The 26,179-nt window shown below is 42.3% G+C and overlaps 2 protein-coding genes across 3 annotated transcripts in view; both read right to left on the reverse strand.

Moving 5' to 3' along the window:
- Window positions 1-445: 445 nt before the first annotated feature.
- twsg1a (twisted gastrulation BMP signaling modulator 1a) lies at window positions 446-16,520 on the reverse strand. The gene is made up of 5 exons (XM_080034752.1): window positions 16,105-16,520; window positions 14,900-15,065; window positions 6,685-6,784; window positions 2,124-2,384; window positions 446-938 (listed from the first exon to the last, which is right to left on the reverse strand). Exons 2-5 carry the CDS (start codon window positions 15,026-15,028, stop codon window positions 757-759), a joined length of 672 nt encoding a protein of 223 aa, XP_079890878.1. The 5' UTR covers window positions 15,029-15,065; window positions 16,105-16,520; the 3' UTR covers window positions 446-756.
- A 1,212-nt stretch (window positions 16,521-17,732) lies between these two features.
- The window catches only part of ankrd12 (ankyrin repeat domain 12), a 32,769-nt gene continuing 24,322 nt past the window's right edge, over window positions 17,733-26,179 (reverse strand). For both annotated transcript variants that reach the window (XM_080033964.1, XM_080033963.1), the window contains 5 exons: window positions 21,203-25,596; window positions 20,820-20,918; window positions 20,450-20,593; window positions 20,228-20,323; window positions 17,733-18,925 (listed from right to left, as the gene is read on the reverse strand). In XM_080033964.1, coding sequence (XP_079890090.1) covers window positions 18,740-18,925; window positions 20,228-20,323; window positions 20,450-20,593; window positions 20,820-20,918; window positions 21,203-25,596 — 4,919 coding nt within the window. In that variant the 3' untranslated portion in view covers window positions 17,733-18,739. The remainder of the gene's footprint in view (window positions 18,926-20,227; window positions 20,324-20,449; window positions 20,594-20,819; window positions 20,919-21,202; window positions 25,597-26,179) is intronic.

The raw sequence follows: 26,179 nt of genomic DNA on the forward strand, positions 1-26,179 counted from the left end.
GTTAAAGGTGCACTATGCAGTTTCAGAGGAAGGGGGTTTGTTTACATTTGCAGAGCCTGCAGTTAGTTTGCAAAACATATTTACTCTACAGTACATGTAATTCTTAGTATGGAATAATTCTAGCATTATTAATCAAAACAAAATTATGTTGAGGCACCTAGAGAACCAAACGTTCATACAATTAGAATATGTTAGTAAACAAAACTGAGGGTCCTGCTGCTGTAAACAAAAGTGAAACAGTAACTTTCAGATAGCTTTCTATCATTAAACAGTGTTCCAGGGATCCAATTTTCCTGTGAGTAAAGTTAGCTAATTCAGTTATGAGAATATACCTTAGAAACATTTTACTTCTCTGACACACCCAAAGTTACATAGTGCACCTTTAAAGGAAAACAAAAGATGTATTAAAATCAGACACATTTCCGTGACACATAAACAGTCCATGTCACCAAACATTTTTCTTTATTTGGCATGCGACTGGGATTTAGCCGACCATAGTTGTAAAAATACATTATTCATATACACCTCTAGTAAAAAAAAAAAAACACTATTGAAAACATATCTAAAAAATATACAGTGAAACATAACAGCAGAATAAAAACAATTTGCAGGGGGTAGGAGGAGGTGGGGTGTAGGGGGGTTATTTTACAAGGTAAATGAGGAACGCTAACACATAACAGTCATAGTTTTCCTCTCTGCCCTCAGTCCTCTGTCATGGCCCAGACATTTGGTACCAATATGTGCCCAACCACGGCTTCAGAACAGACAGTTCATGCACTTGACGGCCTTGCTGCCGTAGTCCACGCACTCCGGTCCGATGCACTGGCAGCAGGCGTTGTGAAACCAGCGGTACTTGGATCCTCCCATTGACTCACAGTATAGTTTACACTGACGGATAGACACGCAGTCGTCAAAGTAGACCACCGTGCACATGTTGTCTGAAATAAAATATGAAAAGAGAAGAAAAAGAATGTGAGTCAACGATCCAGTAAATGTGGCTCTTTATAAACAAGCACCATTTTAGAGTAATTACCTTTTAACCCCTCAATGGTTCCTACTTTTACACGAGGGGTGAAATGGATTTGCTGCATCTAAGTACGGCCAGATGTTTTGGTTGAGCTTAATGAGTTAACTGCGAGGCTCTGTGGGATCACTCACTCCTATTATGAGTGTGTTTTTAAAGCTAATAGCAATGGATTAGGAGGTATATGGCCACAACAGCCACAAATGAAGATTTAAAAAAAATATATGTATATATGGCAAAGGAACAACACTTTCAAGTCAGTTACAATTCCCTAAACTGGAACCTGACCCAACCCGAACTGATTTTTATTTTAGTAGGACTTTCATTTCTGTGCCGTGCCTGATTTTATTACCCCTGGTCTCAGTGAGAGTGCACAAATGAAAGATTTAACGGACGTGACGGGACTAGAAAACTATGCAATAACAAAGCATGAGAGCAGAGCCTTTTGCTCATGTAGTCAAACTTTCTCACAAACTTTATTGCAGGGGGCTTAAAAACAAAAAGCAGGGAATAACAACTTAATCATCGGATGATTTTGATGGTCCTTTTCTTTCATTTCTTTTTACCTCTTAACTTGTGTCTTTAATTGTTTGTATGATTTCCTGGTCTTATTCCTTAACCTTTTTTTCTTGTAAGGGCACTTTGTGAATTTAATTCTCTAACACATAAGGGGCATTTTAATATAGCTATAGGGTGTAGCTAATTGTAATGGTTGGGTGGTTTAATCCATAATACAATGCTACATCATACTTTTAATATGCAAAGGGGGTTGCATAAAAAGTAATAAGACTTAAAAGTACAATATTTCCCTCTGAAATTTAGAGAAGAGAAAAAAATTATAAAGTATCATTACACAAAAGTCCCGAGCAAGTACAATTGAGTAGTAGGTGGACCTCCACAACTTTTAAGATTCATCTTACAATGAAAAAACTGAATCTGGAACTTGCTTGAAAGAGGGATATATGTGGGACATATTTCAGTATATGGATTAAAATGGAATTGCATAATAAATTTTGAATAAAAGAAGCTAGTGAAGACCGAACAAACAGTTTCAATTGTGTCTGTTGATCTAAAAACAATACAATTTTAAACACGTTACCTTGAGTATCGTAGCTGGCGTGGATGCTGTTGCCCGGCACCGAGACGTTTTGTGGCGTGGTGTCGAGCGACTCCAGGAAAGAGACCAGGTTCTCGTGATGGGAGAGCTCCTCTGCCACAGGGAAAGACACCACCATCATGTTGATGGGCGCGTCGCCTTCTGTCAGCGCGCGGAACAGAGAGGGGATGGGCCGGTGCAGCTCCTCCACCGTGCTCTTCGACGTGGCCGGAGAGTCGCTGTAGTTCTTGGGGTTACACATTCCTAATAGGAGAGGAGAAGATGGATGAAAAAGGAGTCAGCTGATGAAAATGTGCAAAATTGCTGATATCTGTTGGGTGATAAACATAGTTTTATTTGCGCAGATACAGGATGTTTCTCCTTTGATACTACTTTGTGCTTCCCACTTCACTAAATACAGCACCTTTTACTCAGCTATGTTTGTTTGACAGCTTCAGTTGCTGGTTACATTTCAGTTTTACATTTTTTTCATACCCAGGATCAGCCTTAAAAAACCTATAAATGTGAGTTTTAACTTTTCATATAATGGGAAGTAAACTCCTCTTCAAAAAAACGCCCTGAATTCTATACTATGCTTGTGATTTTTTTTTTAAATGAGTTGTTTCTTTTTGCCAATAAATGACATATATGCACAAATGCTTTCAATACAAATATTATTATTAATATAAAATGCCCTGAATTCTCAGATATATTTGCAAAAACATGACCTCTGTGTTTAAACGTGCACCAATAAAACCAAAGCTATGTGCATCCCTCTAGATACCACTTAAGGTAATGATTTATCTGCTGTAATTTATGTGAACTGACCCTTTAAGGACATTGGCAAGCAAGGGAGGTTGGGTTGCAAATCATAATATTTACTCAAAACACACACATTTAACCATTGAACGGCCTCACACACGATTTCAACTCACAGGGGCACTTTAAAAGAGAAAAAAACACCCACACACACACACACACACACACACTGCTGTCTCGGCTATCTTGTCTCAATTAAGTTCCTCTTTAACACTTCATTTAATTTCCAAATACGGTAGTAATGACTTCACAGAGTCCCCCACATCCTTCAGATATGATCTCCCCAACCCTTTAAATGAGTCAAAGTGAATTATAGCTAATGGCTAAATCATTTCATGGGGAACGGAGTTTGACAGAGGAATTGGATTACAAACCAACGCTCAGAGCAGAGCCGGAGCAGCTGTTTCAGATAAAGAGTACACATGGGTCCTCCCTCCTCCTCCTCCCTTCCTGCAAAATACAAACTGTCCTCTCCCCAGCACTCCTGCTCTAACCACTCGCAGGGACACACTTCAAAGTAAGCCCCGCATTTTGGCACAGATAACATGTTTAGAGTGGAAAGTTACTTAAAGTGGTCGCAAAAGGCTATAGCGCTGTAGGAAAAAATAAAAACATATAAATGAGATCTATATACTAATAGCTTTAGGCTAAACGTGCTGTCCTCTACCCGGCTTATTGTTAAAAAAGGCCGGGAGGAAAACTCCAAACCACCACAACATCTGTGCAGCAGCAGCAGTGGGGTTCAGCGCACAGTGTCACAGACTACTGCTATTTGTGTTCCACATGAAAGAGCTTTAATAAAGCCTCGATGTCAGCACCAACAGCAATATCTGTCCATCAGAGCTGATCTGAGGGCCACTGCTTTACAGGGGCGGGGCCACAAGGGCAGCCAAGGGTACCAGGCACCAGAGAGGGAGGACAACTTTGGTACTTGTTACTGTAATGGATGGATTACTGAATAGGACTACCGGGTACAGGACTATGGGTCACTGGACCACAACCTCTGTGTAAAGTGACTTAATGTGCCCTGTTAGAAAAGTACAAAAGACCACAAAGACACAAACAAACAAATAGGCAAAACAAAAACAACGAGAGAAGCAAAGTGACTGCAAATAGATTCAAGATGAGAGAATAAGCAACATGTGAAAAGACTTGAGATTCAAAACGACCACAAAGACACGCAAGTCATCTAAAAAAAGATGAAAAACCACCAGGAGAGACACAAAACCAGTGACAAAGCTTCAGGTCAAACTACTCAAAGAGGAAGACCCCAAACGGCTAAATAGACGGATACTGACAAGCTAATAAACAAGACACAAACACCATGCAAAAAAAAGGGACAAAGAACAACACAGTCGAATGGTCTTGATCCTTTTATACTCTAGCATAGGGACAGGGTCTTATATACTGTATCTGTCTCCATGGGACAGTTGTCTCATAATCTAATAACCAGGTCTAAATTTGAGTCTTAACACATTTTTACTTATTTTACTCGTGTCATAAATAGGGTTGAGTATCTTTTGAATTTTGTAGATTCCAGTTCTGCTCTTGGATATCGGTTCAGAGTTTCCATTCCAATAAGGTAAACAAAAAATAGTACTTATGTAGAAGTAATGTTGGCCTATTCCACCCTTAACAACTGTGTGTGTGTGTGTCCCGGGTTACAGACGGGGCAGAGTGGACTTAACCAGCCAAATGTTTTTTTTTCTAGTTTCATAACTCCGGTTTGTTTTGGATCTGGTTGAGATTTACACTCCCCCCGCCCCACCGCAACAACTCTGCAGGAGGCTGAAAGTCAAAGTTCATTTGAGCAGGTCGACCTCCTCGTCTACTTTCTCTTCCGGCTTCTTCATACTTTGATCTTCTGGAGTTAAAAAAAATATACCCTGAAGACTTCCTGTCCACATGTGTAGGTATGTATAAGCTACTTTACTTTAGCATTGACAGTCACTAACAACCCCTTTTAATTTCCTGTGCTCTGATATACACACAGCCGAACCCGTGCACTGCTTTAACCTCCACACACTGTCACTTCTCTCAGAGGCACCTTGGGTATCTGGCTTCACTCCCCACACACTCATCTCGTATCAGAGCACAAACACTCGGAGCGAACCGGTTCCCTAGTTTGAAACCTACGGGACGCCCCGGCTGTCCAAATGCATTTACAGAAACACTATCTGGCTTTTTTACACGGGGGAGAGAAAAAAAAGAAGTGCTCGGCCGTGAGATTTAACGAGACCAGACATAACCAAAAGGGTACAGCAAGAGATTAGTGCCACAGTAATTTTGAATATGTTACGATCACAGTTTGAGCCACTATGGAGCTCATTGCTTGCTCTATTTCCACTTCCGCTTATCTGCATTTTTGCTTTATTCAACTGTACATAGTGCCAATGTTGTTTACACTGTAACTTAACCAACTATAATAATTCAGTCCATAATCACAATGACATCTTTTCGTACTTTACTGTATTCATTCTGTACATTTAGTAGAGCATTTTAAACATGCTATATACAGGGGTGTCAAACTCATTTTCACAAAGGGCCACTCTACGATATGATAATCACACTAAGGGCCAGACTGACATACCTTATTTTTAATCGAAAAATAAAAAGAATATCTAAGTAAGTATATAAACTGCGTACAATGGCTAGTTTTCGCTTCAACATTTTCTGGGGACAAATTATAGGTGGGGTGTATGGGGGTGCTTCCCCCAACATTTTTGAATTTCACACACTTAATTTCCTGCATTCTGGTGGATTTTTATCCACCGATCTGTGCCTTTTCGGCATCAATTTATGGTGGAAATGTCTTAATTTTTGTAAAGGAAAAGACAACATTCAGGTTCCTGGTGAAACAATTATAAAGGACTATAATGCAGTAAGGCTCTCAGGAATTCTGAATTGAGGCACAATATTTATTTTCCTGGATTTTTCTAAACTTTCTGTACATTCAAAACATATCACATGTTGGGGTGGGCTATCAGCAGCTAGCTAACGTTAGCTAGTTGGCTATATTGTAACTTAAAGCAAAAATTAGAAACCAGATAATTTTGGCAATAATCCTTAGACACTTGACACAATCAATCATCAATATTAGCATGCTATTTAGCCACATATATTGGCCTATTTACAGCCCTCAGAAAACTGACAGACCTTCTTAGATGCAAGTTCATCAATTCATGGCTTAAAATCCTGAGCTGTGGAACTTTCAGCAGACATTCCTAGCTGTAAGCCACGTAAGTTTCCTAACAGTTGGGAGCGTATGCGATGTGCGGATATGGCACAGGCTCCATTTTTATTTTTATTTTTTCCAGAATTTATTCAAATCGGCCGAATTGATTCGCGGGCCACATCAAAACGTGTCGCGGGCCACATCTGGCCTTGAGTTTGACACATGTGTGCTATAATATAGTCGTAAGCCGATATAACTCCTCGTGTGGTTGTACTGTAGAAGCTTCAATATAGTAAAACTACAGGTGTAATAATATGAAGTGTGTGTGGTCACAGCAAGAGAAAAGCTATAAACACACACACTGCACATTAATAACTGTTTAGAACTTGTCATACTTGCTTTATTTTTATTTATTTTTTTTCGAAATAAAGACGAAATGAATGAATGAACTTCCGCTAACAACTTCATTATAGTGTGTTATAAATCATTCATATAAATGAATGAATCATCAGACTCATATTCGTGAGCTTCAAGACATGTTGCTTATTCACGAGACACTGAGACACTCACCCACGCAGTCGCAGCACTCTTCCCAAAGGTTCCCCAGACACAGCATGCACTCCTTACAGCACGAACAGTTCCCGTCTGTCGGACGACACTGGCACAGCTCCTACAGGACACAGACACACACACACACACACACACACACACACACACACACACACACACACACACACACACACACACACACACACACACACACACACACACACACACACACACACACACACACACACACACACACACACACACACACACACACACACACACACACACACACACACACACACACACACACACACACACACACACACACACACACACACACACACACACACACACACACACACACACAAAATCACGACAAGTGTCAATGACATGGTAACGCATCAAAACATACAACCGAATTTAAAGAAAACTGGAAAAAGCAACTATCCAACATATTGACATTAAATGATGGATAGTTTTCAGTTTATAAGCATTGAGGTATGACAGAGTAAAATCCCACCTCAGACAGAACAGAACATGTATTTGGGCTGTGTGAACAGAAAGTGTACCATTAAAGCATCAACACAGAGAGAGCAACAGCAGGTTTTGGCTTGGTGTGTACCTATTAAAGGACACATGCCGTTACAAGACTGTATACGCTGCACGTGGCATGTGTGGCATCTATCGAAAGTATGTTAAGCCTGTCTGCAGAGAACAGTGATAACGCTGAGGAGAGAAAAATAAGCCTCTGCTGTATTTACATCATGAGCAGGTCGTGACACGTCAGAGTTCACAACATTCAAATCATTTTCCTGAATGGTTTCACACTGTAGCTGAGGCACGGACAGTAACTAAACACTTGAGAACAAATTGTAGGTACTGGTACTGTACCTTAGTATTGCTTCACACTTTTACTTTACTACATTTCAACCTCGACTACACTTTACAGGTAATTATTGTGCTCTCCACAGCACTTTGTTTATGTAACAGCTTCAGTTACTAGTTATTGTCAGTGGTGGAGTAAAAGTACTAACATCTGTCTGTCTGTCTGTCCATCCATCTATCTATCCATCCATCCATGCATGCATCAAGTCATGCACAGATCTAATAGATAGACATCAACAACCAATACTGACCTTATTTAACAGATAATTTTTCAGCAAACACCAAAACCCATCCACTTTAAACGCAGTTTTCTTTGTCAATGTTAGTATTAAAATCAGTTTTAATGTCAATTCTGATAAGTTAAATGCATGTATATATATTTTTTAATTTGCACAAAAAAAGGAGCAGTGGTCTTGGAACAGTTCTTACTCTCGTCAAAAACTCCAGAGCTGAAAAATCAACTTTGGGAGTGAAAAAAAAGTTTGATCTGAGGGTGTACCACTGACTTGAGGTCAAGACCGAGTGTCAGGTTTCAAGCCTGCAGCTCAGACACTTAGTGCAGCAAAGGACCTGTCAACCAGTGCTACTAAAACATGGACAAATGGTGGGGGAAATTTGGTTGTATTTTTCTTGCAGAAATAATTCAGTATTTATGTGATTTCATAAAGTTATGAAATAAAGATCTGGTTCATTGGGTTCATTTGTGTAACCCTGCTTCAAAACATACGCTAGTCATCACAGCAAAAAAAAAAAAAAAAAGCTTGTGCAGAGAATTCCATGTGTTGCTTTTTATAGTCGGAGGGTTAATATTATTACAAGGGCTTCTGCAAACATCCACAAAACATGAAACCTCCCCCGGCCGCCGCTTGCCATAACTCCTCTGCAAACTGTCCGAGGAGACAGTAAAGGAGACAGAACGGCCGTGTAGGTGGGACTGAGAAGTGGGTTGGAGGGGTTTCTCTCTCTCTCTCCCCCTCTTTCTCTCTCTCTCCCTCTCTCTGACACAGAACAGGGAGCACATTCCTCTGAGTCAAGGTCACTGTGATGAGGGAGGCGGGCGGGCGGGCAGCGGGGGGAGAAGAAAACACCTGGAGAACAGAACATGGCTGCTCCCCCTTCCAACAACACACAATCCTCCTCCTCCTACCCTCATGTCCCCCCCCCCCCCTCTCTCTCTCTCTCTCTCTCTCTCTCTCTCTCTTTCTTTCTCTCGTTTCTTTTCTATTTCTTTCAGTGTTGCCATGTCCGCTTTTTACAAGCAACTTTGGGCTTATTGTTGTAAAGTCGCTTAAAAATATCGGTTGAGGAAGATTGTAGTTCTTTCTTGCTTGTTTTTAAAGTGCGGTCGGTTATTTGGGCTTGCTGTCCATGCATCAAATAAAGTAACGGGGAAATGGAGCTGATGTCAAAAGAAGAACAGACAATATTTTTGTACATAAACTGACACACAGCTTTTAATTTCTATAATTTGGTTTATTATGTGTGAGACAGTAGAAGGATGTTTTTTTTTGTTTCTATATATATTTATTTTAGTTTTTTTTTCTTAAACTTATATTTTAATGGGTTTTTCATTTTTTTTATACAGACAAAAAAGACAAAATAAGTAGACACATACAATACACACACAACCCCCAGCCCCCTCCCTCACACAGATAGACAAGAAATACAAAAAAAATATAGTTTTATTTTTTTTTCTGTGGTTATATTATTGGTGAGCTTTCATTGACATGCTTTTAGTTTGATATTGCATTGCTGCCTAACGTTTGCATGATAAACTTCTGCTGTATGGTCATACATTTTTTTGCTGGCCAATTGTTTTTTTGTTCAACTTTGTTTATAGGTGAAAAGAAAATGTTGCATGTTCCCTCCCTCCCTCCCTCTCTTGTTTCTTTTCTATTTCTTTTTCACTCTCTATCTCTCTCTCTCTCTCTCTTCTCCCTCCCCGCCCCCCAGCTCCTCTGTTAAATCTTCGCAGCAGCATCTCCGACACGTAAACAGTCTCGGCAATGATAAAAGACTCTCCAGTGACTCACCAGTGAGGGATTGCAAAACCACACACACATAGTTCACTGAATCACCGGCCTTTCAATCCTGCAAAACCTCTGATCAACATCTGATCCCATGACTTATTATGACTCTCAAAAGGTATATTAGAAAAAACTAAACAGCAAGGAAAAACATGCATCTCTTATTTCACAAAGCAGATACGAAAGTCCCTTTTTAAAAAAACCAAGGGAAATAGAAGAAGAGGCTTTAACAGATGTGTGGCATGGTTAGCTTAGCTTAGCATAATGACTGGATGCAGGATAGAAATCTACGAACAAGCACCTCTGTCCCTCTTAAGTTTAAATAGGTTTAAATCTTGAGTTACGATTAAGGTGACTTCATTTTTTTAACCCCCAAACCAGAATCCTTATGTGTAGGCTATGACACATTCATGTAGTCTAAACACGCCCCAAGCTTCATAGTCAGATCAAACTTTTTTATTTGAAAGGAAAAAACTAAACTAAAATGTGAAGGTATGGGTGCTCTCTGTAGGCGTCTTTGTTCCAGGCCAGCCTAGCAGAACCCTAAATAAGATTTCAAAACAAAGCTAATGATAGGAGCACCTTTTAGTCAGCAACTATGATAACCGATGAGTCATTTATTATCATTCTTCGGTTGCAGATTTCAAATGTGAGATTGTTACTGCTTTTCCTTGTATTATATGAAGGTGCATTTGATCTGTTTGGGTTTTAGACTGTTGGTCGGACACAGAAAGCAATTAGAAGACATTGACTTTCTGACATTCTACAAAATAAACAATCGTAAACAAGATTAATCTCTTCAACCCTACAAACAAATCCTTCCTGGCTGATAAGTTGAGGCTATCCCGACGGCTTCAGCTGCTCTTATTACGTCTCCTATTGCTCTCAAGCGCAAACGTAATCAGCCTCAGCTCGGCCGCAGCAAGACAAAGGGAGAGAAAGTGAACATGTGCGGCCTCGTCCTGCTGTGTGTTAACTTTGAAATCTGCTGCCCCGCCCTGCTAAACAGAGAGAAATTTGGCCAACTGTATATTTCCCTCATACAACACACACACACACACACACACACACACACACACACACACACACACACACACACACACACACACACACACACACACACACACACACACACACACACACACACACACACACACACACACACACACACACACACACACACACACACACACACACACACACACACACACACACACACACACACACACACACACACACACACACACACACAAGTTTGTAATGTCTATACTTTCGAGGACATTCATTGACATAATGCATTCCCTAGCCCCTTACCCTAACCCTAACCACCACCGGCCCTCCGGTCCTCACTTCTAAGGTGTAAACAGGGCCGCCGCTCCCTATACGCAGAGTACGCAGACTGCGTAGGGCACCAAGTTCTTGGGGGGGGCACCCCAAAAAAAAAATTATAATTTTTTATTTTTTATTTTTTTTTTAATTAAAAAGGAAAAAGAGATGGTCCGGGGGCCCCCCAAAATAGTTTTTTTTTTTTTAAAGTTCATGATAATCATTACATTACAAAAAATATATAAATTAGTTATGAACAGGCCCATCGTTGTTTTTTCTTAATTGTGTAACCTATCCAGGGGTGGATTACTGCACAGGCACACCGGGCACAGGCCCAGGGGCCCAAGGGCTCAGGGGGGCCCTTAGCCAGAGATACTGATAGTAACTTTTCATGTTGCATAGTCAAAGAGCTCAGTCACTGATGTCAATAACAGGGTCCAAAAAGGAATAGCCTAAATATAAATACTCATTAAAATGTAACAAGATAGAAATCATCATGGGCCCCTCAACTAGTAGGGGAGAAATACAAAAGCAAGTTAAAAACAACAGCATTAGTAGCTCTGTCTAAGGGGGTTGAAGGCCCCCTCACACATACACAAATAAACTTTATATGTGTGAATTCTAAATTGTTCATATCCACCCTTTATCTGTTGAAATGGGCCCCTCCATCATAGAACATGGGTCTGCAGACCAATCTACTGTTTTTACAGTTGCAGAGTAAAGAGTGCTACCTGTTTAAGAAAAATCTGAAAAATAATGTTCCTTCTGCATCTCAGGATTTGATATCTATCTAGTCTCTAAAATTTCCTCACAAAGTGCACCAGATTGATGCATTTTACTTTAAAAAGGTAAAAAAAAAATCCACCCACCCCCCAACAAGGTACAGGGTCCCTCCAACAATACCCCAAAATCCTGTGGGAAACACTGACTTCCTTAATATGTTTTTGCCATTAATTGTATGTATCCGTGTAGAAAATTCAGTGTACCTGACTGGATAGGGACAAGTGGGGGGCCCTTTAAGAGTGTAAGCCCAGGGGCCCATTATCTCATAATCAGTCTATGATCCTATCACTCAATTCCTTTGCAAAGGCAGTTTTTTCACAAGTTAAGCTGTTCTTTCTGTTAGTAAATGCTGGCAAATGTGCCAAAAAGCAGTCGCAGAGATCTTGCAAGGGCAAAAAAATTTCGCTCGCGCCCTGCGGACGCAAGCTTCTGGGTGTTTTTTTTTTCTTTTTCGGGGGGGTGGGGGGGGGGCATCACTGACAATTTCTGCTTAGGGCACCCAAAAGCGTAGCAGCGGCCCTGGGTGTAAAACTCAAATTAGTTCTCACAAAAATAGTTGTACAAGTACACACACACACACACACACACACACACACACACACACACACACACACACACACACACACACCTCCTCCTCCTGACCTTAGCCTCCCTCTCCTTCCTCCTCTCATGTTCTCCCACCCTCGGGGCTTTTGGGGAATTCAGACAAATGACTTGAGATGGCAGCAGAGCGTGAAAGCGAACGTCGGACAGCCGATCCCACTAATCACTAGCAACACACAGAGCTTCAGCTACAGAGGAGCTGGAGGCGCAAAATATAAGACTTTCTCCTTGACGGCACACGCACCAGCGCTCTCTCCCGCCTCTGACAGCTAGCGAGTTGGTGTCGGTGGGGTCGCGGAAGCTACAACGCTTATTGTAGTCCGGAGCAATGATTCATCAGGCGTAATAAGCCACCTGGTACAAGTGAAAAGGAAGGAACACGCAGAGCCACAAACGCTCTGTTCGCCACAGGAGGGGTGAAACATACAGACACTGAACCAAGGAGGGAATGATGTAGGAAATAGAACATTTCCCTTTCAAGATTGAAAGTTATGAAAAAATTATGTTTTTTTAAATTGAATTATCAAACATGCAGAACAGGCCTAGATCAAATTAAGATAGTGGGGGGGGGGGGAGTATTATCATCTGTGGTGTTGGAACACACAATTCATTGATTAGTCGGCTGATTTGAACCATTTTAATAATTAAATTGTTAGCTTAAGAATGTGCTTGTTTTTCATCTTCTAACATATGAGGATATGCTGATGTCCTCTTTTATGTTGTTGTAAATCAAATACATCCTTGGCGTTTGGACTTTTGGTCAGACCAATCAATCAATTGGAAAACCAAAGCAAAGCAAAGCAAAGCCACATGGTATAACATGGGCATTCAACAATTATATCACATCTTCATCTTGAGGCGAAGATGAGATACATTGAACCTGAACTTTGCATTATAAGCTCATTGCGCGGCCCTGTCTTGAAGAGGGGTCCTGTGCTTACATGGTAGGTATACATATTCCTAAGTAAAGTAGTGATTAACCAAATCACCACAACAGGGGCCAAACAGCAAATGTTTGAAGCCCCCCCCATACAAGTTAATCAAGCCAAAATGTATAAAAGACCCTGTACTAGCTGTGAATAACAGTGATAATGACTGTGCCATCTTTTCCACACACATTCTGACTATTTTTCTGCTCTATTGCTCAACACCCTGCAAAAGCAAACCTGCAGCTCAATCACATAAACGACTGAGGTCACACAGGTGAAATGGCCACTGAGGTTAAACACAGTACTTTTTAAAGATGTTAATTGTAGAGGCAGGGCCAGACACACACACACACACACACACACACACACACACACACACACACACACACACACACACACACACACACACACACACACACACACACACACACACACACACACACACACACACACACACACACACACACACACACACACACACACACACACACACACACACACACACACACACACACACACACACACACACACACACACACAATAAGGGCAGAGGAAAAGTAGCAGCTCAAATTTGACCAGACAGGTGGTTGGAAAGACGGACAAACCCTTCTCTTAACTCTCCTCAAAAAATAACATGGACACATGACAGAATGGGAGTTAACTCTGGGGTTCCACCCCTCTGCCCTGCACCTGGCAGGCTGTGGACGGGAGGGAAACAGTGACACAGAGGAAGTGATGCTACAAAGTCAACAAAAGTCAGAAAGGTTGATGTGAAAATAAAAAAAGGTAGGGCCTAAAAATAAATGCAGCAACCTCACATGAATCAAGGGAACCAGTGTGTGTTTTCACCATAGACTGTATATAACATAAGGTGGTTGAGAAGGTTGCCGTTTGGATTTCACCCATAATGCCTTGCTCTAGAAAGACTGTATGCCTTTAAGCTGACTTGCAGGTAGAGGAGGGATCAGGTGTGTTTGAAGCCTGGACGGTTAGATTTAAATCTCGGCTCCTTTTCGCCACTCGCTCGCTCCATCCAAACCTTCCTCCCGGCCTCGGCTTATCGTAGGAATGTATTTGCATTCTTCATAACAGATTCCATCTTTGTTCTACGGCCCAGATCTCCATGTCAGGTCTAGGACACAGGGCAGAATTTAACCTGATTTTGGCTGCGGCTGGATATTTTGTTCTTAATATGTGGAGCGCTTATACAAAACTGGCAAGGGCCGAGACATATTTTCCTTAAAAAAAAACAGCCGAAGGAATGCTGCTGTGTAGTTTTGAATCCATCTTGCTACTTTAATCTCAATACAAATAGCAAAGGAAACAGTTTTTTTCAAAGCTGCTGCTCTGCCGCCACTCTGCACTTGAACTCGACTCCGGCTCCAGACGATATTGAATTTGTGTTGTTGTCGTGGAGAGAAACAACATTCCCTGTTTACACAGAACCAGCTGTAACACGGCAGGATGAAACGCTTGAACTCGGCTGCACTCCAATAGAATTCCCCCCTCTTCTAAATTCACAAGTGAAGTAGAGAATTAAAAGTTTGCACGGAAGTATTTTTTCAAACTATCATACTGGATCTATGAAGCATTGCACCACAATTTCATGTAGTTTGATATCACTTTCATATGTGTGTGTGTGTGTGTGTGTGTGTGTCGAGCGTGGATGGACATGTCTCTTACCTGGATGAGACACTTGCTGACATCACTAGCGCACAGGGCTTTGTTGCAGCCAGAGGTCAGAGTCAGCGCTGATAGGAGGAAGAGGAGAGTGGCGGCGGCGGGGAGGAGGATCAGCTGACCAGGCTTCATCCTGACGGCTCACCAGCACGGCACACTGGAAACACACCTACGTCAACATGACACACACACACACACACACACAGGACAGGAGCATCAGAAGAGCAGGGACGGTGGGCGAAGACAAATAAACAAGACCCCATCACGGACATTCCACAAAGGGGGAAAGTGAAGGGCTAATAGGACGGAAAAGACATGCAAACTGTGAATATGTTTAAACATAGAGAGGGTTTTCTTGTGTCCAGGTTGAGACACTTTTTCTTTTAGCCCAATTCAGTTCTGAACTGTAAAATGTGTCAGTTTTTCTTCTAAGGTCCAGGTTCAGATTCAGAAAACTTTATTTTGTCTACCATGACAGTAAATTGACTTGGACGTGGCTCAACATACAGCATTATACAAACTTGGACGGTAAACATACAACATTATGTTCCTAAAAACAGAATAAATAACTCTTTGTATCCAGCAAGTTCTAGTAACTTATAATTACATTTTAAATAAAACAATAATGAACAATATTTTTTTTTCTTTTAGTTGTATACTATTTATTTGTCTGCTTCATGCATTCCAGGATATTTGTGTAGCTACACTGTGATATCTGATATCAAAATTATAGAGTTGAAACTCAGACAACAAGGCTACATAGGCTAATGCAATATAGTCAAAAACACAGCTTTGTCTTGCAGAACTTGCAAGAACTGACTTGCACATCATCACATTTCCAAAAGGCCTGCGTCACATTTCATTCAAAGCCAGCACTCAAATCACGTTATGGGGAATAACACACACACATCTGGCAACATCAGCTTCCTTCACCTATTTTTTTTCTATCCCCCCTACCGCAGTTAACACAGTCTAATCCCGTTGCTCTGCGTAAACACTTCACCAATTTGCTGCAAATTGTTCAATGTCCCATGACGGAGAGGAACCATGTGAGGAACATGAGCTTCCCTCGGCAATGAACGCGTTTCTTAAACTACTGTATTAACTCATCGCTAACAGCATTAAAAAAAACTTTGCCTCACTCGCGCGTAGCAACAAGGGAACCGATCAGCGCTATAAAACACACACACGAGGAGTTTCAAACTTACCACGACGCTGTGAACGAGCTCACTGCTTTTCCTTTTTAAGAAGGGAGAGAGTGGTTGTATTCTCTTTGAACTTCTCCAGGATGGTGTGTGCTCTCTCTCTCTCTCTGCCGCCGCTCAAGTGTCCACTGTGTCCAGAGGGCGTCAGTCTCTCCGCAGCAGAACGCGACAGGCAGTCGGGCGCCTTAAAGGCACACACTCCATTTTCTATCCAACATAACGTATGTGAAGGAAAATACCGGGCCCCAGGTCTCACACACACACACACCGGCCGGCAGAGTCGAGTGTCTTCGGGGTAACGAGCTTGAATGATCCGCCTCACCACATCACAAACATACAGCCAAGGGACACACTTTCAAACCGCGCCCAATTGGAGTTTGTGTGCGTAAAAGTCCTGCGCGTAAAATCTCACTATCTCACTCTATCCCCATTGGTGGTCTTCTCAGGTGGGCTGTTTGGCCTCTTTTTTACACAAGCAAATCTTTTTTCTTCCAGGCCACCCCCCACTCCATTAAATGGCCCTTTGTCTCCAGTCTTATCAGCCGCCTTGTGAGTGCGCTCATTAGGTGAGAAAAGGGCGATCCGGAAGCTGTAAGGTCGAGCGGACATCCCGCTGGGTAAAGATACCCTGGGAACATTTGTCGCTTCTCACTATGCCGAACAGAAAAGCATTCTGATGATGGGTCATTGAACTCCTCAGAGGTTTACCTTCAAACGTGTTGTCAAAACTAAAGAAAACACACCGCACTTCCAGTCTGCAGGGGGAGGAAGGTCAGCGAGGAACAGACACATCGTCAATGAGAAAGGGCAACGCCATTTAAATTTGAATCGGATCTGAGGAGAAGGTCATTTCAACAAAGCAAATGTGTGTCATGGTGAACTAATTATCATAACAGGAAAAACAAACTGCAGGCCTAAAAGAAGTTCGCTTAGGAGGAGCTATGCCCTCCTGAATGCAGAACATAATTTAGCTATTTTAGATTTTTTTTTTTTTAAATAAAGTGAATCATTAACCCTTTAAAAAAATTCTGTTTCCAGACAATGAAGTAGTAGCCTCATGTAACACTAATAGGTTACTCCAAGGCAAGATAAAGTCCTGCATTCAAGATTGTGTAAGTACATGTAACAAAATGTAAAAGTACACAATATACTACAATGAACAATTCCGATTGGTAATATACAGTAAGCTAGATCATAGATATTGTTATACATTTTAAGTATTGTTAAAGTCACTTTTGAGTGCATTTTGTAACTCGTGTTTGAGATTTTCGACCATGTTATCAGTTCCATCAGTGAAAGCGTCTAAAGTTGGCTGGATGTGCAGAGCTGTGCACAGTGACATCTACTGGCTAAGGATAATAGTGCCGCCATATTTTGACAAACCAACACTTAAAAACCCAGTTACATTTGAAATTATAAGGAGAGAAATGCATCAATCCTCACAGTTGATAAGCTAAAACCAGTGAATATTTAGCAACATTTGATAAAAAAAATTATTGATAAACTATAATAAAGCCAATTAAGATGTTGTCCATTGATGCGTCAGCCAATTGTTTCAGCTAGCGTTAAAATAAATGACAGCAAAACCAGCACTTAATTTCACAACAAATAAAATTTATTCAATTATATATTACAAATATGTACAAGTCATGTAATATTAAAATAGACATTTTTTTAGAACCATCGTTCAAAAGGCATTATGTTGAAAAAATAGTTTTGTTGTGATCTCACATTGAAACTGTAAAAGTTTGTTTTTTTTCCTTGTAAAGCCACAACAGACTTTAATGTGCGCGAGACACAATGGACAACACATGAAGGAGTGAGGCCGCAGAGGACGTAACAATGGCGCATAAAAAAAAAGAAAGAAAAGAAAGCTGAAACACTTCAGTAAACCTCACTACTAGTCCACAGTACAGCTTTTTAGGAAAGAAGTACAAACAACGCAACGCATGCACAGCATCTAATTTGCCAAAGTCAAAGAACACAAGCTGTGGCGTGGAACTCCAGATGAAGAAGGAAGAAAACAGTAAAAACAAAAAACAACAACGAAAGCCAAGAACACATGCTTAAGATTTTAAGCTCAACGACAACAAGAACATCACGGACGAGGAGGACTCCGATATAAAAACCAACTTTGGTCCATTAAAACATGAGAGAACAATTTTACAATCAAAATATTATTTTGTTTATACAAGTTTAAAACAATAATTACATGACTATTTACAAAATGCACAATTGTTTTATGTATAAAATAAGTTAAAAAAATTAAGAGCACAAGTCTGTACACAATGTATGGACACTCACTTTGAAAACAATTGAAATCTTTCAGCTGCTTGATGAGGAGCAGCAGCTCTCTGTACCGCCCGGTCCAGCGTTTGGTCTCTGCCCCCTGGGCTTCATCTCTGGCCTGGACCCCTTTACGTCTGTACCAGGGACAGTCAGTCCTTATGGTGGGCCTGCCGGTTTGGACTCAAAGAGCTGTGGAGTAAAATGGTCTCTTATTGTAAGTGCTCTCTTTCACCACCGCCACATTCTAAGTGCTTGACTCCTTTCCGTTTCCTTTGAATGTGGCGGCTGCCCTCTGGTGTGTCCGCTACATGCCCGCCCCGCTGTGGCAGAGCCCGGTCTGTCCCACTGCTCATATGGGCGTCAGGTCAAAGTCGTCATTGACCTCCACCAGTGGGATGTAGAACTCTGGGATCTCAAAGATGCTGGTGGACTTGTACGTGGCCGGTTCCAGCTCCTGCAGTTTGAGCTGCCACTCCAGACGCTGCACGGCGTTCAGGGCCGCAGCCTCGTGCTGCTGCCGCATCAGGAGACACGTCTGAGGAGGGAAAAGAGACAGGGTTATGCATGTGATCAAATATACTAGATGTTCTTATTTAGGAGCAGTAAGACAAACACAAACATATGTACCAAAATGACTATCAGCCAGGCACAAAATTCTCCGACCGAATGTTGGACCCAATGATGCTGCTTTTCTGGATTAGACCAGCTTCTTACTTAATGCTGCAAATCATTCAGAATAATGGTGGTCATGCAGCTGCACCTCATTTTCAAACTGTATCATTCGCCTAAAGTAATAAATGCAAACGATGTAATAACAATGACTTGGGCCAACAACAACCCTGTAGTCGTTCCTGCATTATGAAATTAGAAAGTGGGACAATTATCTGTTCTACTTTTACTATTTGTTTACTTTCGGTAGTTTTCATGGAAACAAATTCTAAAGCAGTTTCCTTGCGAATAGAACATGTTTGTCTGCTAATAGTAAATGCAGCTTTGTGAACAAGAACCAAACTTTAGGTGGGAAAACGCCCTGAAAATAGTAGACGGCGTTTCCTTGTTAAGTTACAGTGAAGGGATAATAAGCAAGAGAGTTAACTTCACACTAAAAAGACATGAACTTTGGAAGATATCCACTTGATTTGTCCACTGCTGAAGCCTCATATTATAGCATGAAAGGAACCCTCCCAGTTCTAAACAATGGGTGGAAAAGTCAGGGATATGAGGGAGGTTTTCCCTGAGGAATGAGGCAATGAGGACGCTGCCCTATCTGGATCTAAAAAAAATCCAACAACAATGCAGACATAAAGGCAGTAGATCAAGAACAGCTTGCTTTGTTTATTCCCTCTCTTTTATGAATTATATTTAATAGTTCCAAAAGGTAGAAAGAAATGGCCTGAAACCAAGTGTCACAGTTCAGCCAGTTACCAGACTGTCAAAGGTTCAAGTAAACAAATTGAATAAGAACTTGGAACTGGAGTTCAAGCATAAAAGAAAAATCACTCAATGCAGGGTCAGTGACTGGGTGTGACTGTTTTTTGTTTTTAAATACTCTTAAACCAGTATGGTGTGTCAGTAATTCCCGGCAAACATTACATTATGTCCTGAATGATCAGAAATTAAAAACTATAGAAAATGGGTTGTTGGAACATAGACCACCATCATTTTATTCTACACATCCTTTCTTAGGGAACAAAATATGATACTTGATGAGGAAATATTTCTTGTTATCATTGGTACATATCGAAAATCATACTTTAGCTACACTGAGTCCTATTACTGTTGTCAACTACAAATGTACATTTTGCTGAAGGGAGGTGGGCACTCTAAACAATCTCACCTTCAGTTTATCAAACTTGTCATCAACGTCTTGTAACCAGGACATAAACTGCCGGGCGTTGAACCGATCTCTCACTGACGTTTTGCCATCCTCATTCTGTGAACCAAACGCACGATAACTTGTCAAACATTCAGTATTTCCACACATTATCACAAAGAACAGGCTGAAACCCAAAACACGGGACTGACAAAGAACCTCACACGTGTTAACATTGCTGCTTACCTGGACGTCTTGAGGCATGTTGTACACTTCAGCATCCAATAAAACCGTACAGGCACTGAAAGGCAGAGTCTGATTGGCCAGCGTTCTAGCTGCCCGGTAATGGACTCGTAAGACTTCCTGTTCGTTAGAAACAATCAGTTTTTCCTGGGAGGGAAAGGAAGAAATAGGTCCAATTAATACAACAAATGTAATCATATATGCGGCTATGTAACATTGATATCCTGCTACAGACTTCAGGAGAATATAAGAATAGCACACAGATATATATTACACAATATGTTCCATTCCAGCTGCTAAAAGTGACACTAAAAAGTGTCTAGCTGTACTCAGCCAAACCCAAACAAAAGAACACTAGAGTAAAGCTACGTACCCTTTCAATGCTGTGTTGTAGTCGCAGTTTCATACGGAGAACCTCTTGTTGTTTGAACATCTCTTTCAGCTGCTCAGGTAATGATGGAGGTGGTGTTATCTTATGAGACAGTGGAGAAGGGAGACGTTAAAAACAATCAACACTGCAATGGGATGTCAGAAGAATATATGTATTACTGTTTTATCAATAAAAAAAATATGTAAGCATGTTGTGCTGTATAATGGACACCAATTTTGCTCCAAATAAAAACTTAAATTAAAAAAAAGGGTAGAAAATTGGAAAATTAACCACATTTATATTAGGTAATTGAGTTCCCTAACATTAAAATCAATTAATGTCAATATAACATGCAAAGATCTAAAAGGGAATAAAAAAAAACTCACTGTTGGTATGCAGAGCTTGCTGAAGGGGTTCCCATCTAAGAGGTAGGATCCGTTGAAGGTTACGTATTCGTCATAATACTGCGGCGGCTGAGGGATGACGCTGCACAACACTTTGCGCTTCTCCTCGATCTTCCTGCGGATGTGCAGGAACTCGTAGTACGGGTTGGCCCTCTCCGTCCGGTACGGTTCAATCTCCTCCAGCTTTACAGAGTCCACTATCGCAGCGAGTGACTGCTGGCCACTCTCCTTGTCCTGCTGAGGTGTGGAGCATGACTGGGACGTCGACACTTTAGGCATCTTTCTCTTGCGTGGATGGGGATGGTGGATGTCCATGTCCTCATCAGCAGAGCGAACCTTGCCCTTGGACCCTGAAGAATCAGAATCCCTGTCTCCAGATTGAGGCGAGGAGCTTCCCGATGCGCTGCAGCTGCTGCTAAAGTCAGTCTGAGCTGCCGATTGGCTAGTGCTTTGACTCTGATCTTCTCCAGCTGAGGAGGAGTCTCTCTCGTCGGCGGGCGTCACATCCATCGGCTCGGAGCTCTGGGCCTCGGCTTTACATTCAGAAGGTCCCTCTGTAGAAAGGCTGACATCACCGGATGAATCCTCAGCTGGACGGGACACAGCAGCATCACTGTGGCTCTCCGAGCTCGGAGGGACTTCCGTTGTCTCTTCAGTTTTGTGTTCGGTGGTCACACTTGAAGACGATGCAGTCGGCAAACTGTCCACCTGGCCATCCAGACATGAACTTGAAGCTTCACTGGAAGATTTCTTGCAGTCGTAGTTATTTACATCCATTTCCTCTTGAGAAACTTCAGACTCTGAACTGGTTTTACTGAAGCCTGACGTCTCCCCTGAAGAGGAAATTGGAATGTGCGAACTGATGGACGGTACAGGACTTCCAACACGCTCCGTTCTGAAGCTTTCTGACACAGCTTCCTTACTCTCTTGTTCTAATCCTTCAGAACTCTCCACAGGTTTGTCTTCATGGTCAGAAACAGGTGGGGTACTAGATTCCATCTGCTGCGAGTTCTCCATTCCAGAAACCGCAAGTGGTTCACTTTGCTGGAAGGTTTTTGTTATTGTGACTGCTGACAGCTCGGCTGCAGGTATCGATGGTTGATCAGCATCCTTGTTACAACATTCTGTCTGTGAATTCTCTGTGGGACACTGGAAGTCCATGGCAACAGGAGGATCAGAGGAGGAAAGAGGTTTCAGCTCTGGTGACTCTGTTTGAGAGACAGTAGACTCTGGAAGTGTCTGGTTTTCACTCTCTGGGTCTTCGTTAGATATTTGTGGTGTTAACCCACCAGGAGTTCCCCCCTCTTTCTCTGTAACTGAATCAGTGACTAAATTCACACATGGTTGACAACTGAGGGTCTCCTCTGTTTCCATCGAGGTCTCCTTTGTTCTCTGCTCTTCTGTAGGCTGAATGGGTTTGGGCAGATTCCCTTCGGTCGATGAGTTGGCGTCCTCGTCCAGAATGGCCCTAAGGTACGGAGTCTCGTGTCTGCTGGACATCAGTGTGCGATTACTTTGCTGCGCATCTGGAAGACTGTTGCAATCTTTATCGTGAATGGACGGCGACCTGGTGGCTTGGATGACCAGGGAAGACTGCAGGAATGCCGGTTGTGAGTCGGAGGCTTCCATGTTCATGTCGGAATCGTATTCGACGTGTCTGGGCGTTAACGTCGTCGCTTGACAAGAATCTTCAGAGCTTGCGACAGAAACCAAAGACACAGACCTAGACATCAGGCCGCATCGTTCAATCTCCGGTCTGGGTGATCGGGTGAGACAGTTCTCCACAGCTGACATGACCTTTGCGCTGATAGAGGGCAGAGTCTTTCCATCCAGAGACATTGTTCTGGGGCTGGTGCCGTCCTTCAGAGGTTTATTATCTCTGCTGTGGACATCAGAGGCTTCAGAACTTTTGGATCGCATTAGATCCTTACTCAAATTAGGTTCGTTCTTTGTTCTGTCTTTAGGCTTGGTCTTCCCTTGATCAGCCATCGGCCGCTGTTTGAGCCTTTCCCGCTCTTTTTGTTTGATTTTCTCCAGGTGTTTGCGATGCCACTGCTCTATCTCCTGGTCTTTCAGGCTGAGCATGCGCTCAAAGCTGGTCTGCATCAAGTCGTCGTTCACAAGCCTCTTCTCTTTGGGCTTGGCGTCTCGCGTTGCTGGCGAGGCTTTAGATTTGGCCTTGTCCACATCTGTTTCGTTGGTTCTGGCCTTGCTGATTTTGGCCTGTTGTGAGCGGTCTTTATGACGGTCCTTATCCTTATGTTTATCCGAGTCACGATCCCGGTCTCTCCGATCGCGATCCTTCTCCGGTGTTCTCACGACTTCCTCCTTCGATCTTGCCGATAAGGACTTGCTGCTCTCGGACAGATAGCTTTTCTTTTCTTCTAAAAGCGACTTCAGATTGGAGCTGGATGATGGAGTGCCATCTTTATTCTTATCTCTCTTCTTCCTGTCACAGTCCTTTTCTCTTGAGCGATCAGATTTACTATGATCTAAGCTCTTCTCCAGAGGTTTTCCTTTTTTATCAGAGTTTGTGCGTTCCTTTTCTCTGTGATCCCCAACACTGTGTTCCCGGTCCTGCCTCTCTCTATCAGACCGCTTGTCTAGCTTATCTTTATTTTTTCTGCTGTCCTCATGCTTCTTTGTTGTGGATAGAGATTTCAGTCTTTCATTCTCTTTGTAGTTCTTGTCTCCGGGTGTGTGGGAAGAAGAAATGGCTCCCGTTCTTTCTTTTTCCTTCCAACGATCCACTGAATTCTGCGGTTCAGCTTTGTCAGTGTGTTCTGTTTTGACCTTTTTTTCCTTGTCAGGATGCCTCTTCTCCATTTTTTCTGAATCCTTCTCCTTTCCTGGGAGCCTCTTGTCAGTTTTCTCGCGTAAGCCTTTTTCAGCGGGCTCCAGCTGTTCCTGATCAGCTGTGTTCCCACTTATGGCTTTCTCTTCTGGCTCTTCTTTCATGCTGCTGTTGCTCTGCAGCGTCTCCTCAGGAATCCGCCCTGAGCCGTGGCAGTCCAGTCTGTCGTCACGCTCACTCAGCTTTGAATCCTTTACCTTGTCGTCCCTCCTCTCTTTCTTCACAGCCTTGTCTTTCTCTCGCTCCTCCCGCGGCCTCTTGTCCTTGCTGCTGGAGTGCTTCTCTTTTGTGTTTCTCTCGTCTTTAACAGGAGAAGAATCAGCGCTTTTCTGCAGTGAACTATTGTCCTCACCTTCCTTTTTCACTGGCAGAGAGTCATCTGTCTCATCACTTTTGAAGAAATTCTCTTTCCAGAACTCTCTGTCAAACTCCAAATTCCTGTGGCCGTCTTTCCTGGCTTCCTTCTGCCTGTGCCGGCTCCGCTCGGCCTCGTACTCCCTCCTGTGCTTGTCCTTCTCCTTATGTTTAAGTTTATGCTTTTTTACGACTTTGCCGTCTAAGTCAGTCTTCCGTAAGGCCCCTTCAGTGCTGTCTACACTGTTTCCTATGCTGCTGTCTTTGTGAGGACTGGAATGGCCGTCGTCACCGTCTAAACTGGAGTCTTTTTGTTGATGTTTGCTCTTTTCCTTGTGCTTGCACCCCTTGGTGCTGGAGCCTTCTGTGCAGTAGTCTGCTTCTGTGTTGTAGTGGTTGTATTTGACACCGTCCACCGGACATGAGCTGTCACTGATGGAGATGCACATCTTAGTATTTTCCTGTTTGAGTGGCGTTTGTTTGTCTGTGAGGCTGTGGTTCAGTTTGGGAGATTTTATGGACGACAAATGGAAGAGGTGGACGGAAGAGTCATCTTTAGGACTGAAAGACATCTTGAAGGAGTCTTCCTCACGACCCTTGTCTGTGCTCTCTGAGACGGCGGCGAGAGACAAGACCAAAGTTTTGCTGTTCTCTTTCCCATCCTCTTGGTTTTCCTTGTTTTTATTCTGGCTTTTGCTCTTCCTCTTGACCTTGCCCTTGTCTTTTATCTCGGCATTCTCCTTCTTAGACCTTGTGTCGACCTTGAGAGTCTCTGAGCTCTGAGAAGAGCAGGTTGGAGAATTCCTTTTCTCTGGAAGGCTTTCCATTTCATCGCTGGACGAATCGGAGGTGCAGGGGACACGAGGAGTCTTCTGCTTTTTGGACTTGGAGGAGGAATCCCCTTTGCCACTCTGCTTCCCTGCCCCGTGATTCCGTTCTTTCTCTTCCTTCTCTCTCTGCCGTAGTTCCCTGCGGAGGATGTGTCTGTCGTTCAGGGCTTTACTCAGATCCTCCTCCTCTTCCTCGTCCTTGAACTCGTACTCGTCCAGCCCTGTCACGGACGAAGATGCTTTCGTGGTCGGTTTGCCGTCCGAGTCCTTTTCTGTGTCAGAATCTTCCATGTTGTCATCCACACTGGAAGGATTGACAGACGGTGGGTCTTCAGACTCTGCACAGAGAAGAATAAAGCAATCAAATACGAGTTATGTTAAATAAACACTTAATAGGGGAGAGTGGCCTAAGTTGTGTATTTTGGAAGTTGTGACACCCCTTGTTTCTAGAAAACCGTGGAAGAAATTGGAAATGTGACCACATATTTAAGAAGAGCCATCCATTTGACTCATCCTGTAAAGAAGGGAGACACAAGGAATAAGATATAAGCACATTTAAGCTCAAAAAACTGTGTTTTGCCTTTCAAAGTAAAATTTCCATGATCAAGGTTTTTTGATTATTGTGTCTGAACACTTATAGACAACTTTGAAAACATTTGACACATGTTTAGTGCTTTGGTATGCTACATTTTGAGTTTATACAGTTAGCACGATGTCAGCCCTAAATTGCTGCATCATGCTTATTATCCAAATTTCTGGGATTAGGGTGATTTGTGCCAAAGGGCCTGGGTGAGTTATAAGTAAGTAAGTAAAATGTATTTATAAAAGCACATTTATGACAGTTTGCACTGTCCAAAGTGCTGTACATAGTGCATTCAGTAGGTAAACAATGAAGGTAAAATAACAATAACCAAAATAAAA

This window comes from Ammodytes marinus, assembly GCF_949987685.1.
Source record: "Ammodytes marinus genome assembly, chromosome: 9".
NCBI classification, from domain to species: Eukaryota; Metazoa; Chordata; class Actinopteri; order Uranoscopiformes; family Ammodytidae; genus Ammodytes; species Ammodytes marinus.